At 47.1% G+C, this 13004-nt stretch overlaps 1 protein-coding gene and 2 long non-coding RNA genes across 4 annotated transcripts in view; 1 reads left to right on the top strand and 2 right to left on the bottom strand.

Annotated features, from left to right (window-relative positions):
• Nucleotides 1-13004, top strand: part of LOC115183965 (NK-tumor recognition protein) — a gene marked incomplete at its 5' end in the record, with an annotated part of 68958 nt that overhangs the window by 31984 nt on the left and 23970 nt on the right. For both annotated transcript variants that reach the window (XM_029744951.1, XM_029744950.1), the window contains 3 exon segments: nt 6791-6878; nt 12062-12091; nt 12270-12415. In XM_029744951.1, coding sequence (XP_029600811.1) covers nt 6791-6878; nt 12062-12091; nt 12270-12415 — 264 coding nt within the window.
• Nucleotides 10504-11960, bottom strand: LOC115183967 (uncharacterized). Its single transcript, XR_003874139.1, has 3 exons — nt 11820-11960; nt 11588-11624; nt 10504-10544 (listed from the first exon to the last, which is right to left on the bottom strand). It is a non-coding gene; the product is annotated as an uncharacterized LOC115183967 (long non-coding RNA).
• Nucleotides 10610-11057, bottom strand: LOC115183968 (uncharacterized). The gene is made up of 3 exons (XR_003874140.1): nt 10920-11057; nt 10846-10884; nt 10610-10662 (listed from the first exon to the last, which is right to left on the bottom strand). It is a non-coding gene; the product is annotated as an uncharacterized LOC115183968 (long non-coding RNA).

The raw sequence follows: 13004 nt of genomic DNA, 5'->3' as shown, positions 1-13004 counted from the left end.
TCATCTGATGCAGCACTCCATCACTCTCCTTGGTCAAATATCCCTTACACAGCCTGGAGGTGTGTTGGGTCATTGTCCTGTTGAAAAACAAATGATAGTCCCACTGAACCCAAACCAGATGGGATGGCGTATCGCTGCAGAATGCTGTGGTAGCCATGCTGGTTAAGTGTGCCTTGAATTGTAAATAAATCACAGACAGTGTCACCAGCAAAGCACCCCACACCATAACACCTCCTCCTCCATGCTTTACGGTGGGAACCACACATGCAGAGATCATCCGTTTACCCACACCGCGTCTCACAAAGATACGGCGGTTGGAACCAAAAATCTCACATTTGGACTCATCAGACCAAAGGACAAATTTCCACCGGTCTAATGTCCATTGTTTGTGTTTCTTGGCCCAAGGAAGTCTCTTCTTATTATTGGTGTCCTTTAGTAGTGGTTTCTTTGCAGCAATTCGATCATGAAGGCCTGATTTCAGTCTCTGAACAGTTGATGTTGAGATGTGTCTGTTACTTGAACTCAAGTATTTATTTGGTCTGCAATTTCTGAGGCTGGTGACTAATGAACTTTTCCTATGCAGCAGAGGTAACTCTGGGTCTTCCATTCCTGTGGTGGTCCTCATGAGAGCCAGTTTCATCATAATGCTTGATGGTTTTTGCGACTGCACTTAAAGAAACTTTCAAAGTTCTTTAAATTTTCCATATTGACTGACCTTCATGTCTTAAAGTAATGATGGACTGTCGTTTCTCTTTGCTTATTTGAGCTGTTCTTGCCATAATATGAACTTGTTTTTTTACCAAATAGGGCTATCTTCTGTATACCCCCCTACCTTGTCACAACACAGATGATTGGCTGAAACGCATTAAATTCCACAAATGAACTTTTAAGAAGGCACACCTGTTAATTGAAATGCATTCTAGGTGACTACCCCTTGCTCTCTCTGCCTGGCCGGTTCCCCTCTCTCCACTGGGATTCTCTGCCTCTAACCCTATTACAGTGGCTGAGTCACTGGCTTTCTGGTGCTCTTCCATGCCGTCCCTAGGAGGGGTGCGTCACTTGAGTGGGTTGAGTCACTGACGTGGTCTTCCTGTCTGGGTTGGCGCCCCCCCCCCCCTTGGGTTATGCTGTGGGGGAGATCTTTGTGGGCTATACTTGTCTCAGGGTGGTAAGTTGGTGGTTGAAGATTTCCCTCCAGTGGTGTGGGGGCTGTGCTTTGGCAAAGTGGGTGGGGTTATATCCTTCCTGTTTGGCCCTGTCCGGGGGTAACATCGGATGGGGCCACAGTGTCTCCTGACCCCTCCTGTCTCAGCCTCCAGTGTTTATGCTGTAGTAGTTTATGTGTCGGGGGGCTAGGGTCAGTCTGTTATATCTGGAGTATTTCTCCTGTCTTATCCGGTGTCCTGTGTGAATTTAAGTATGCGCTCACTAATTCTCTCTCTCTTTCTTTCTCTCTTTACTCCTGAGGTGCTGACCTGTTGCACCCTCGACAACTACTGTGATTATTATTATTTGACAATGCTGGTCATCTATGAACATTTGAACATCTTGGCCATGTTCTGTTATAATCTCCACCCGGCACAGCCAGAAGAGGACTGGCCACCCCTCATAGCCTGATTCCTCTCTAGGTTTCTTCCTAGGTTTTGGCCTTTCTAGGGAGTTTTTCCTAGCCACCGTGCTTCTACACCTGCATTGCTTGCTGTTTGGGGTTTTAGGCTGGGTTTCTGTACAGCACTTTGAGATATCAGCTGATGTAAGAAGGGCTTTATACATTTGATTGATTTGATGAAGCTGGTTGAGAGAATGCCAAGAGTGTGCAAAGCTGTCATCAAGGCAAGGGGTGGCTATTTGAAAAATCTCAAATATATAATATATTTAGACTTGTTTAACACTTTCTTTGGTTACTACATGATTCCATATGTGTTATTTCATAGTTTTGATGTCTACACTATTATTCTACAATGTAAAAAATAGAGAGAAACCCTGGAATTGAGTAGGTGTTCTAAAACTTTTGATCGGTAGTGTATATTAATACTAGATCAATAATTACTATAGCCCTATCAATGATAATGTATTTTAATACTAGATCAAGAATTACTATAGCCCTATCAATGATAATGTATATTGATACAAGATCAAGAATTACTATAGCCCTATCAATGATAATGTATATTGATACTAGATCAAGAATTACTATAGCCCTATCAATGATAATGTATATTGATACTAGATCAATAATTACTATAGCCCTATCAATGATAATGTATATTGATACCAGATCAATAATTACTATAGCCCTATCAATGATAATGTATACTAATACTACATCAGTAATTACTATAGCCCTATCAATGATAATGTATATTAATACTAGATCAATAATTACTATAGCCCTATCAATGATAATGTATCTTGATACTATACTGAACAAAAATATAAACGCAACATGCAAGATTTACAGTTCATATGAGGAAATCAGTAGATTTAAATAAATTCATTAAGCCCTAATCTATGGATTTCACATGACTGGGAATACAGATATGCATCTGTTGGTCACAGATACCTTAAAAGAAATGGGCCTCACAATGGACCTTTCTGAACATTCATATTGCCGTCAATTTTAAAATGCAATTGTGTTCATTGTCAGCAGCTTATGCCTGCCCATACCATAACCCCACTGCCACCATGGGGCCCATACCATAACCCCACTGCCACCATGGGGCCCATACCATAACCCCACTGCCACCATGGGGCCCATACCATAACCCCACTGCCACCATGGGGCCCATACCATAACCCCACTGCCACCATGGGGCACTCTGCTGATGCCAACGTTGTGAACAAACCGCTCACCCACAAGACGCCAGACACGTGGTCTGCGGTTGTGAGGTCGGTTGGACGTACTGACAAATTCTCTGGCAACAGCTCTGGTGGTCATTCCTGCAGATTGCACGTCCCTCAACTTGAGACATCTGTGCCATTGTGTTGTGTGGCCTTATGTCCCCAGCACAAGGTTCATCTGTGTAATGATCATGCTGTTTTAATCAGTTTATTGATATGCCACCTTTTAGGTGGATAGATTATCTTGGCAAAGGAGAAATGCTCACTAACGGGGATGTAAACAAATTTGTACACAGAATTTCAGAGAAATACGCTTTTTGTGCATATGGAATATTTCTGGGATCTTATTTCAGCTCATGAAACATGGGACCAACACTTTACATGTTGTGTTTTATATTTTTGTTTAGTGTACATCAATAATTACTATAGGCCTGTCAATGATAGCTATAGGCTAATACAATGAATTTGAACTATTTGGAACAAAATCTGTTGTCCATTAATAAATTGCTATTTTCTAGTAATTTACTTAAAATTTGCCATTAAAGCTTATCACATATTGATGAGAATATAAATGTTTGGGATCAAGATTTTTATTTAGTACTTCAAAAAAAACTTGCTGTGGTCTGAGTTAGGTTTTTCTGGTGGGTCCTGGGGAAACGGACCCCTCCCCAGGTGTGTCCCAGAGTTAATAAACAGTTTGGGAACCCCTGAGCTAGCCAGTCAGCAAGCCAGTTAGTCAGTCAACCAGCCAGCCAGCCAGTCAGCAAGCCAGTTAGTCAGTCAACCAGCCAGCCAGTTAGTCAGTCAACCAGCCAGCCAGCCAGCCAGTCAGCAAGCCAGTTAGTCAGTCAACCAGCCAGCCAGCCAGTTAGTCAGTCAACCAGCCAGCCAGTTAGCCAGTCAACCAGCCAGCCAGTTAGTCAGTCAACCAGTCAGCTAGTCAGTCAGTCAACCAGCCAGCCAGTTAGTCAGTCAACCAGCCAGCCAGTTAGTCAGTCAACCAGCCAGCCAGTTAGTCAGTCAACCAGCCAGCCAGTTAGTCAGTCAACCAGCCAGCCAGTTAGTCAGTCAACTAGTCAGCCAGTTAGTCAGTCAACCAGCCAGCCAGTTAGTCAGTCAACCAGCCAGCCAGTTGATGGTGTCCGTCTCCAGGGGTTTCTACCTTTCAATTCCTGTTAGCTGTAGCCACTCAAGCCGTGTCACTGTTAATAGCTTTTCCAGGTAGGGTAGTGAGCAGAGCGGTGGTAGGGGGGCTGGGAGCAGAGCGGTGGTAGGGGGGCTGGGAGCAGAGCGGTGGTAGGGGGGCTGGGAGCAAAGCGGTGGTAGGGGGGCTGGGAGCAGAGCGGTGGTAGGGGGGCTGGGAGCAGAGCGGTGGTAGGGGGGCTGGGAGCAGAGCGGTGGTAGGGGGGCTGGGAGCAGAGCGGTGGTAGGGGGGCTGGGAGCAGAGCGGCGGTAGGGGGAGCAGAGCGGTGGTAGGGGGGCTGGGAGCAGAGCGGTGGTAGGGGGGCTGGGAGCAGAGCGGTGGTAGGGGGGCTGGGAGCAGAGCGGTGGTAGGGGGGCTGGGAGCAGAGCGGCGGTAGGGGGGCTGGGAGCAGAGCGGCGGTAGGGGGAGCAGAGCGGTGGTAGGGGGGCGGGGAGCAGAGCGGCGGTAGGGGGGCTGGGAGCAGAGCGGTGGTAGGGGGAGCAGAGCGGCGGTAGGGGGGCGGGGAGCAGAGCGGCGGTAGGGGGAGCGGAGCGGCGGTAGGGGGGCGGGGAGCAGAGCGGCGGTAGGGGGGCGGGGAGCAGAGCGGCGGTAGGGGGGCGGGGAGCAGAGTGGCGGTAGGGGGGGCGGGGAGCAGAGCGGCGGTAGGGGGGCGGGGAGCAGAGCGGCGGTAGGGGGGCTGGGAGATTTAATGTATGTTAACAAAGTTGACGGGTGTAGCAGCCTGGAGGTGAGGGGTGTAGCAGCCTGGAGGTGAGGGGTGATTGTTTTATTGATCACATTATTAGAACCTCTATTCTATCTCAGGTTATTGATCTGTCAGTCCTATACTGGGAGGACACATGATCTCGCACTCTTTCTCTCTATCCCTCTCTCTTTCTCTCTATCCCTCTCTCTTTCTCTCTATCCCTCTCTCTTTCTCTCTATCCCTCTCTCTTTCTCTCTATCCCTCTCTCTTTCTCTCTATCCCTCTCTCTTTCTCTCTATCCCTCTCTCTTTCTCTCTCTTTCTCTCTCTATCCCTTTCTCTCCCTCTCTTTCTCTCCCTCTCTTTCTCTCTATCCCTCTCTCTCTCTCTCTATCCCTCTCTCTCTCTTTCTCTCTATCCCTCTCTCTCTCTTTCTCCCTCTCTCTCTTTCTCTCTCGTTCTCTCTTTCTCTCTATCTATCCCTCTCTCTCTCTTTCTCTCTCTCCCTATCCCTTTCTCTCTCTCTCACTCTTTCTCTCTCGCTCTCTCTGTCCCCTCTCGCTCTCTCTGTCCCCTCTCGCTCTCTCTGTCCCCTCGCGCTCTCTGTCCCCTCTCGCGCTCTCTGTCCCCTCTCGCGCTCTCTGTCCCCTCTCGCGCTCTCTGTCCCCTCTCGCGCTCTCTGTCCCCTCTCGCTCTCTCTGTCCCCTCTCGCTCTCTCTGTCCCCTCTCGCTCTCTCTGTCCCCTCTCGCTCTCTCTGTCCCCTCTCGCTCTCTCTGTCCTCTCTCGCTCTCTCTGTCCTCTCTCGCTCTCTCTGTCCTCTCTCGCTCTCTCTCTGTCCTCTCTCGCTCTCTCTCTGTCCCCTCTCGCTCTCTGTCCCCTCTCGCGCTCTCTGTCCCCTCTCGCGCTCTCTGTCCCCTCTCGCGCTCTCTGTCCCCTCTCGCGCTCTCTGTCCCCTCTCGCGCTCTCTGTCCCCTCTCGCGCTCTCTGTCCCCTCTCGCTCTCTCTCTGTCCCCTCTCGCTCTCTCTCTGTCCCCTCTCGCGCTCTCTGTCCCCTCTCGCTCTCTCTGTCCCCTCTCGCGCTCTCTCTGTCCCCTCGCGCTCTCTCTGTCCCCTCGCGCTCTCTCTGTCCCCTCGCGCTCTCTCTGTCCCCTCTCGCAGTCGCGCTCTCTGTCCCCTCTCGCAGTCGCGCTCTCTGTCCCCTCTCGCAGTCGCGCTCTCTGTCCGTCCCTCTCGCTGTCGCGCTCGCTGTCCGTCCCTCTCGCTGTCGCGCTCGCTGTCCGTCGCGCTCGCTGTCCGTCCCTCTCGCTGTCGCGCTCGCTGTCCGTCGCTGTCGCGCTCGCTGTCCGTCCCTCTCGCTGTCGCGCTCGCTGTCTCTCTCGCTGTCCGTCCCTCTCGCTGTCGCGCTCGCTGTCCGTCCCTCTCGCTGTCGCGCTCGCTGTCTCTCTCGCTGTCCGTCCCTCTCGCTGTCTCTCTCGCTGTCCGTCCCTCTCGCTGTCTCTCTCGCTGTCCGTCCCTCTCGCGCGCTCTCTGTCCGTCCCTCTCGCTGTCTCTCTCGCTGTCTCTCTCGCTGTCTCTCTCGCTGTCTCTCTCTCGCTGTCTCTCTCGCTCTCTCCCTCTCGCTCTCCCCCTCGCTTGCTCTCTCGCTCTCCCCCTCGCTTGCTCTCTGTCCGTCCCTCTCGCTGTCTCTCTCGCTCTCTGTCCTTCGCTCTCTCTCTTGCTCTCACCCTCTGTCTATCCCTCTCTATACATCCCTCTAACCCTCTCTATACATCCCTGACTCTCACATTATTAGGTATAGACTCTCGCTCTATACCTTTATCTATCCCTGTCTCTCTATCCCTCTTTTCCCCTCTCTCTCTATCCCTTTATCCATTCTTCTATCCTCCCTCTCTCCTCTGCCTCTCTTTCGCCCTCTATCATCCTCTCTCGCCCTCTATCATCCTTCTCTCTCTGTCCCTCTCACTCCCTCTCCATCTCTATCCCTCTCTCTCACCACCTCCACCATAGACAGTGAGAGTTGTAAATCTCACAGATTGTCCCTGTCTCTCTCTCTCAAATAGACGAGAACTTTATTCTCAAACACGACCGAGCTTTCCTGTTGTCCATGGCCAACCGCGGCAAACACACCAACGGGTCCCAATTCTTCATGTGAGTAGAAATTCATGAAAGTGTCATAACATTTACTAAGCTTTCTGGTTGCTAGGTTTCCACACAGGTTTGTACATGAGATGGCAAGTCCCTCTGTAGCTGAGGTTAATTTCAGGTTCAGCTCATTTGTTTTGATGTTTATCTGAGGCCTGTCTGTGTATTATGCCAGGGCTAAGCATTGCAGATAGAGGCCTGTCTATATACAGGTGAAGATGGAAGTTTACATACACCTTAGCCAAATACATTTAAACTCAGTTTTTCACAATTCCTGACATTTAATCCTAGTAAAAATTCCCTGTTTTAGGTCAGTTAGGATCACCACTTAATTTTAAGAATGTGAAATGTCAGAATAATAGTAGAAAGAATCATTTATTTCAGCTTTAATTTATTTCATCACATTCCCAGTGGGTCAGAAGTTAACATACACTTAATTAGTATTTGGTAGCATTGCCTTTAAATTGTTTAACTTGGGTCAAACGTTTCGGGTAGCCTTCCACAAGCTTCCCACAATAAGTTGGGTGAATTTTGGCCCATTCCTCCTGACAGAGCTGGTGTAACTGAGTCAGGTTTGTAGGCCTCCTTGCACGTACACACTTTTTTTTTCAGTTCTGCCCACAAATTTTCTATAGGATTGAGGTCAGGGCTTTGTGATGGCCACTCCAATACCTTGACTTTGTTGTCTTTAAGTCATTTTGCCACATTTTTACTTTGGAAGTATGCTTGGGATCATTGTCCATTTGGAAGACCCATTTGTGACCAAGCTTTAACTTCCTGACTGATGTCTTGAGATGTTGCTTCAATATATCCACATCCACACACATATTTTCCATCCTCCTGATGCCATATATTTTGTGAAGTGCATCAGTTCCTCCTGCAGCAAAGCAACCCCACAACATGATGCTGCCACCCCCGTGCTTCACAGTTGGGATGGTGTTCTTCGGCTTGCAAGCACCCCCCATTTCCTCGAAACATAACGGTGGTCATTATGGCCAAACAGTTCTATTTTTGTTTCATCAGGCCAGAGGACATTTCTCCAAAAAGTACGATCTTTGTCCCCAAGTGCAGTTGCAAACCGTAGTCTGGCTTTTTTATGGTGGTTTTGGAGCAGTGGCTTCTTCCTTGCTGAGCGGCCTTTCAGGTTATGTCGATATAGGACTCGTTTCACTGTGGCTATAGATACTTTTGTACCTGTTTCCTCCAGCATCTTCACAAGGTCCTTTGCTGTTGTTCTGGGATTGATTTGCACTTTTCACACCTAAGTATGTTCATCTCTAGGAGACAGAACGCGTCTCCTTCCTGAGCGGTATGACGGCTGCGTGGTCCCATGGTGTTTATACTTGCGTACTATTGTTTGTACAGATGAATGTGGTACCTTCAGGCGTTTGAAAATTGCTCCCAAGGATGAACCAGACTTGTGGAGGTCTACATATTTTTTTTCTGATGTCTTGGCTGATTTCTTTTGATTTTCCCATGATGTCTTGCAAAGAGGCACTGAGTATGAAAGTAGGCCATGAAATACATCCACAGGTACACCTCAAATTGACTGAAATTATGTCAATTAGCCTATTAGAAGCTTCTAATGCCATGACATCATTTTCGGGAATTTTCCAAGCTGTTTAAAGGCACAGTCAACTTAGTGTATGTAAACTTCTGACCCACTGGAATTGTGATACAGTGAATTATAAGTGAAATAATCTGTCTGTAAACAATTGCTGGAAAAATTACTTGTGTCATGCACAAAGTAGATGTCCTATCCGACTTGCCAAAACTATAGTTTATTAACAAGAAATTTGTGGAGTGGTTAAAAAACGAGTTTTAATGACTCCAACCTAAGTGTATGTAAACTTCCGACTTCAACTGTATGTATTATGTCAGGGCTAAGCACTGCAGAATAGAGGCCTGTCTATTTGTGTATTTTTCCAGGGCTAAGCACTGCAAAATATAGGCCTGTCTATCTATGTGTTACTTCAGGGCTAAGCACTGCAGAATAGAGGCCTGTCTATTTGTGTATTCATATCTAAGCACTGCAAAATGGCATCATGTTGTGTGAATTTTACAACCCTTCTCCCCTTCAGTCAGTCGATGTGCTTTAATGCACAGAAATAGACAAACATGGATTCCTTATTTTTTCCCACAAATAAGTTAATGTTTCTCTTGCCATTTTTGTGTAAAATTTGCAGAAAGTCATCGTGCTCTTCCAAGGTAATATGTCTCCGGGGCTGTTTCTCTCTCCTCTCCTCTCTTCTCCTGACTGTCTGTCTGTCTGTCTTTATCTCTCATTCACTAGTCTGTTTTAAACTTAGTAGGGCCCTATAAAATCCATGTTGCAGAGAATGCGGATGCAATCACAGAATCCAGACAATTAAAATGGAATTCAACAATATAAAAAAAAATGCATCGAATTTATTAGAAAAGTTATTCATTTTCCCCAGATTATCGTAAAACATGAAGAGTCAACAGCACGGGAATGTCTGTGTGCGCGTTTGTCTACCACTTTTTGTAGTAGCTGTTAGCGATGATGCTAATGTAATGACTTTCCCAAAAACCTTCTCAATTGAATGTTAACTACAATGTAACCTATGCCTACTTTGCAGAATATCATGATTATTTGCCTCAATCCAGTGGCCATTTTGTTTTGCAAACTCGGTCTCTGGCTGGTGCGCAGTTGAGTTAAATAATTTTTCCCAGATCTCAAAAGGGGTCTCCTGATGTGGTTTAAGCATGGTTGTGGACTTAAAACATCACATTTGGTTGTTTTTCTATTATAAAAAGTGTGATTTTTGAGAGCGAAAACCTGAACCATTTTTGAAAAATGGAAACCTGGAAAAACTAAACAAAGAAACAGAATTTGGGGAAAAACTAGATAGAATCAGGCAAAGAAATTAAAGGGATTTTCTAGGGCCGTAACTTAATGTACACTATGAACACAGCCTCTTTTCTACTGCACCAGGGCAGCAACACAACAGCCAGCAGTCATTTGAACATCCGTCTAGATGATATATTACTGTAGTGTGAACATGTATTGTCTACTTCTGACATTGAGCACAGTGAGTCATTTGACATGTCGTCATGATGGTATAGCATGACAATCACTGTGCTGTCACCGAAGGTTCTGTTGATCATGGCTCCAGAATACCTCAACAAACACCTGTCCTCACCTGACAGCAGAATACCTCAACACACACCTGTCCTCACCTCATAACAGAATACCTCAACACACACCTGTCCTCTCCTCATAACAGAATACCTCAACACACACCTGTCCTCTCCTCATAACAGAATACCTCAACACACACCTGTCCTCACCTGACAGCAGAATACCTCAATACACACCTGTCCTCACCTCATAACAGAATACCTCAATACACACCTGTCCTCACCTGATAGCAGAATACCTCAACACACACCTGTCCTCTCCTCATAACAGAATACCTCAACACACACCTGTCCTCACCTGACAGCAGAATACCTCAATACACACCTGTCCTCTCCTCATAACAGAATACCTCAATATACACCTGTCCTCACCTGATAGCAGAATACCTCAACACACACCTGTCCTCACCTCATAACAGAATACCTCAACACACACCTGTCCTCTCCTCATAACAGAATACCTCAATATACACCTGTCCTCACCTGATAGCAGAATACCTCAACACACACCTGTCCTCACCTCATAACAGAATACCTCAACACACACCTGTCCTGTCCTCACCTCATAACAGAATACCTCAACACACACACCTGTCCTCACCTGACAGCAGAATACCTCAACACACACCTGTCCTCTCCTCATAACAGAATACCTCAACACACACCTGTCCTCACCTGACAGCAGAATACCTCAATACACACCTGTCCTCACCTCATAACATAATACCTCAATACACACCTGTCCTCACCTGATAGCAGAATACCTCAATACACACCTGTCCTCACCTGATAGCAGAATACCTCAACACACACCTGTCCTCACCTGATAGCAGAATACCTCAACACACACCTGTCCTCTCCTCATAACAGAATACCTCAATATACACCTGTCCTCACCTGATAGCAGAATACCTCAATACACACCTGTCCTCACCTGATAGCAGAATACCTCAACACACACCTGTCCTCACCTGATAGCAGAATACCTCAACACACACCTGTCCTCTCCTCATAACAGAATACCTCAACACATACCTGTCCTCACCTGATAGCAGAATACCTCAACACACACCTGTCCTCACCTCATAACAGAATACCTCAACACACACCTGTCCTCACCTCATAACAGAATACCTCAACACACACCTGTCCTCACCTCATAACAGAATACCTCAACACACACCTGTCCTCACCTCATAACAGAATACCTCAACACACACCTGTCCTCACCTCATAACAGAATACCTCAACACACACCTGTCCTCACCTCATAACAGAATACCTCAACACACACCTGTCCTCACCTCATAACAGAATACCTCAACACACACCTGTCCTCACCTCATAACAGAATACCTCAACACACACCTGTCCTCACCTCATAACAGAATACCTCAACACACACCTGTCCTCACCTCATAACAGAATACCTCAACACACACCTGTCCTCACCTCATAACAGAATACCTCAACACACACCTGTCCTCACCTGATAGCAGAATACCTCAACACACACCTGTCCTCACCTGATAGCAGAATACCTCAACACACACCTTTTCTCACCTGAAAACAGAATACCTCAACACACACCTTTTCTCATCTGATAACAGAATACCTCAACACACACACCTGTCCTCACCTGATAGCAGAATACCTCAACACACACACCTGTCCTCACCTGATAGCAGAATACCTCAACACACACACCTGTCCTCACCTGATAGCAGAATACCTCAACACACACACCTGTCCTCACCTGATAGCAGAATACCTCAACACACACACCTGTCCTCACCTGATAGCAGAATACTTCCACTATAGTTCTTCCTTTAAGCCCAGTATAATTGGTCATTACATTTTTTAAAGACGTGTTGCAGATGAATGCTGTGTATTAATGGTCATGTTGTTCCTGTGTTTTGTTTCCGTGATCTGTCCTCTCATTCTCTCCCTCCTTTCTCGCTGTGTTCCATAACTCTGCCCGGGCCGTACTGGACTGTAACCCAACCCTGGTTGGATTCCTCTAACAGAACCACCAAGACAGCACCTCATCTCGATGGGTATGTCTTATCTCACTACCTTGCAGCTCCAGAGAAGGTTTACTTGGCAGTAATAAAATGAATGAGTCCAACTACCTTGGTTGGCCCTAACCTCTCCCTGTTGTATTATTGTCAGTGTCTAACCTCTCTGTGGTCCCTAACCCCTCCACCCCTCTCTGACCCCTTCTCCTCCCTGCAGGGTCCATGTGGTGTTTGGCCTGGTCATCTCAGGCTTTGAGGTGATCAAGAGGATAGAAGGTCTGAAGACGGACGGAGCCAGCAGGCCGTACGCTGATGTGAGGGTTATGGACTGTGGTCAGCTCATCACTAAGTCAGCCAACGATGGTAGGGACCACACTGCCTAGTCCCTCCCTCACTCCACGGCGTGACTTATCTGTCATTCACTCCTGTGTTATCCCTTAGCTATTTAACTACACTGGTAGTTTGTATTGTATTTATTATGGATCCCAATTAGTTCCTGTCAAGGCAGCAGCTACTCTTCCTGGGGTTTATTATGGATCCCCATTAGTTCCTGCCAAGGCAGCAGCTACTCTTCCTGGGGTTTATTATGGATCCCCATTAGTTCCTGCCAAGGCAGCAGCTACTCTTCCTGGGGTTTATTATGGATCCCCATTAGTTCCTGCCAAGGCAGCAGCTACTCTTCCTGGGGTTTATTATGAATCCCCATTAGTTCCTGTCAAGGCAGCAGCTACTCTTCCTGGGGTTTATTATGGATCCCCATTAGTTCCTGCCAAGGCAGCAGCTACTCTTCCTGGGGTTTATTATGGATCCCCATTAGTTCCTGTCAAGGCAGCAGCTACTCTTCCTGGGGTTTATTATGGATCCCCATTAGTTCCTGTCAAGGCAGCAGCTACTCTTCCTGGGGTTTATTATGGATCCCCATTAGTTCCTGTCAAGGCAGCAGCTACTCTTC

This window comes from Salmo trutta, unplaced genomic scaffold (assembly GCF_901001165.1).
Source record: "Salmo trutta unplaced genomic scaffold, fSalTru1.1, whole genome shotgun sequence".
Classification (NCBI taxonomy): Eukaryota; Metazoa; Chordata; class Actinopteri; order Salmoniformes; family Salmonidae; genus Salmo; species Salmo trutta.
The sequence above is the reverse complement of the archived record's forward strand: the minus strand, read 5'-3'. Positions and strand labels throughout refer to the sequence as shown.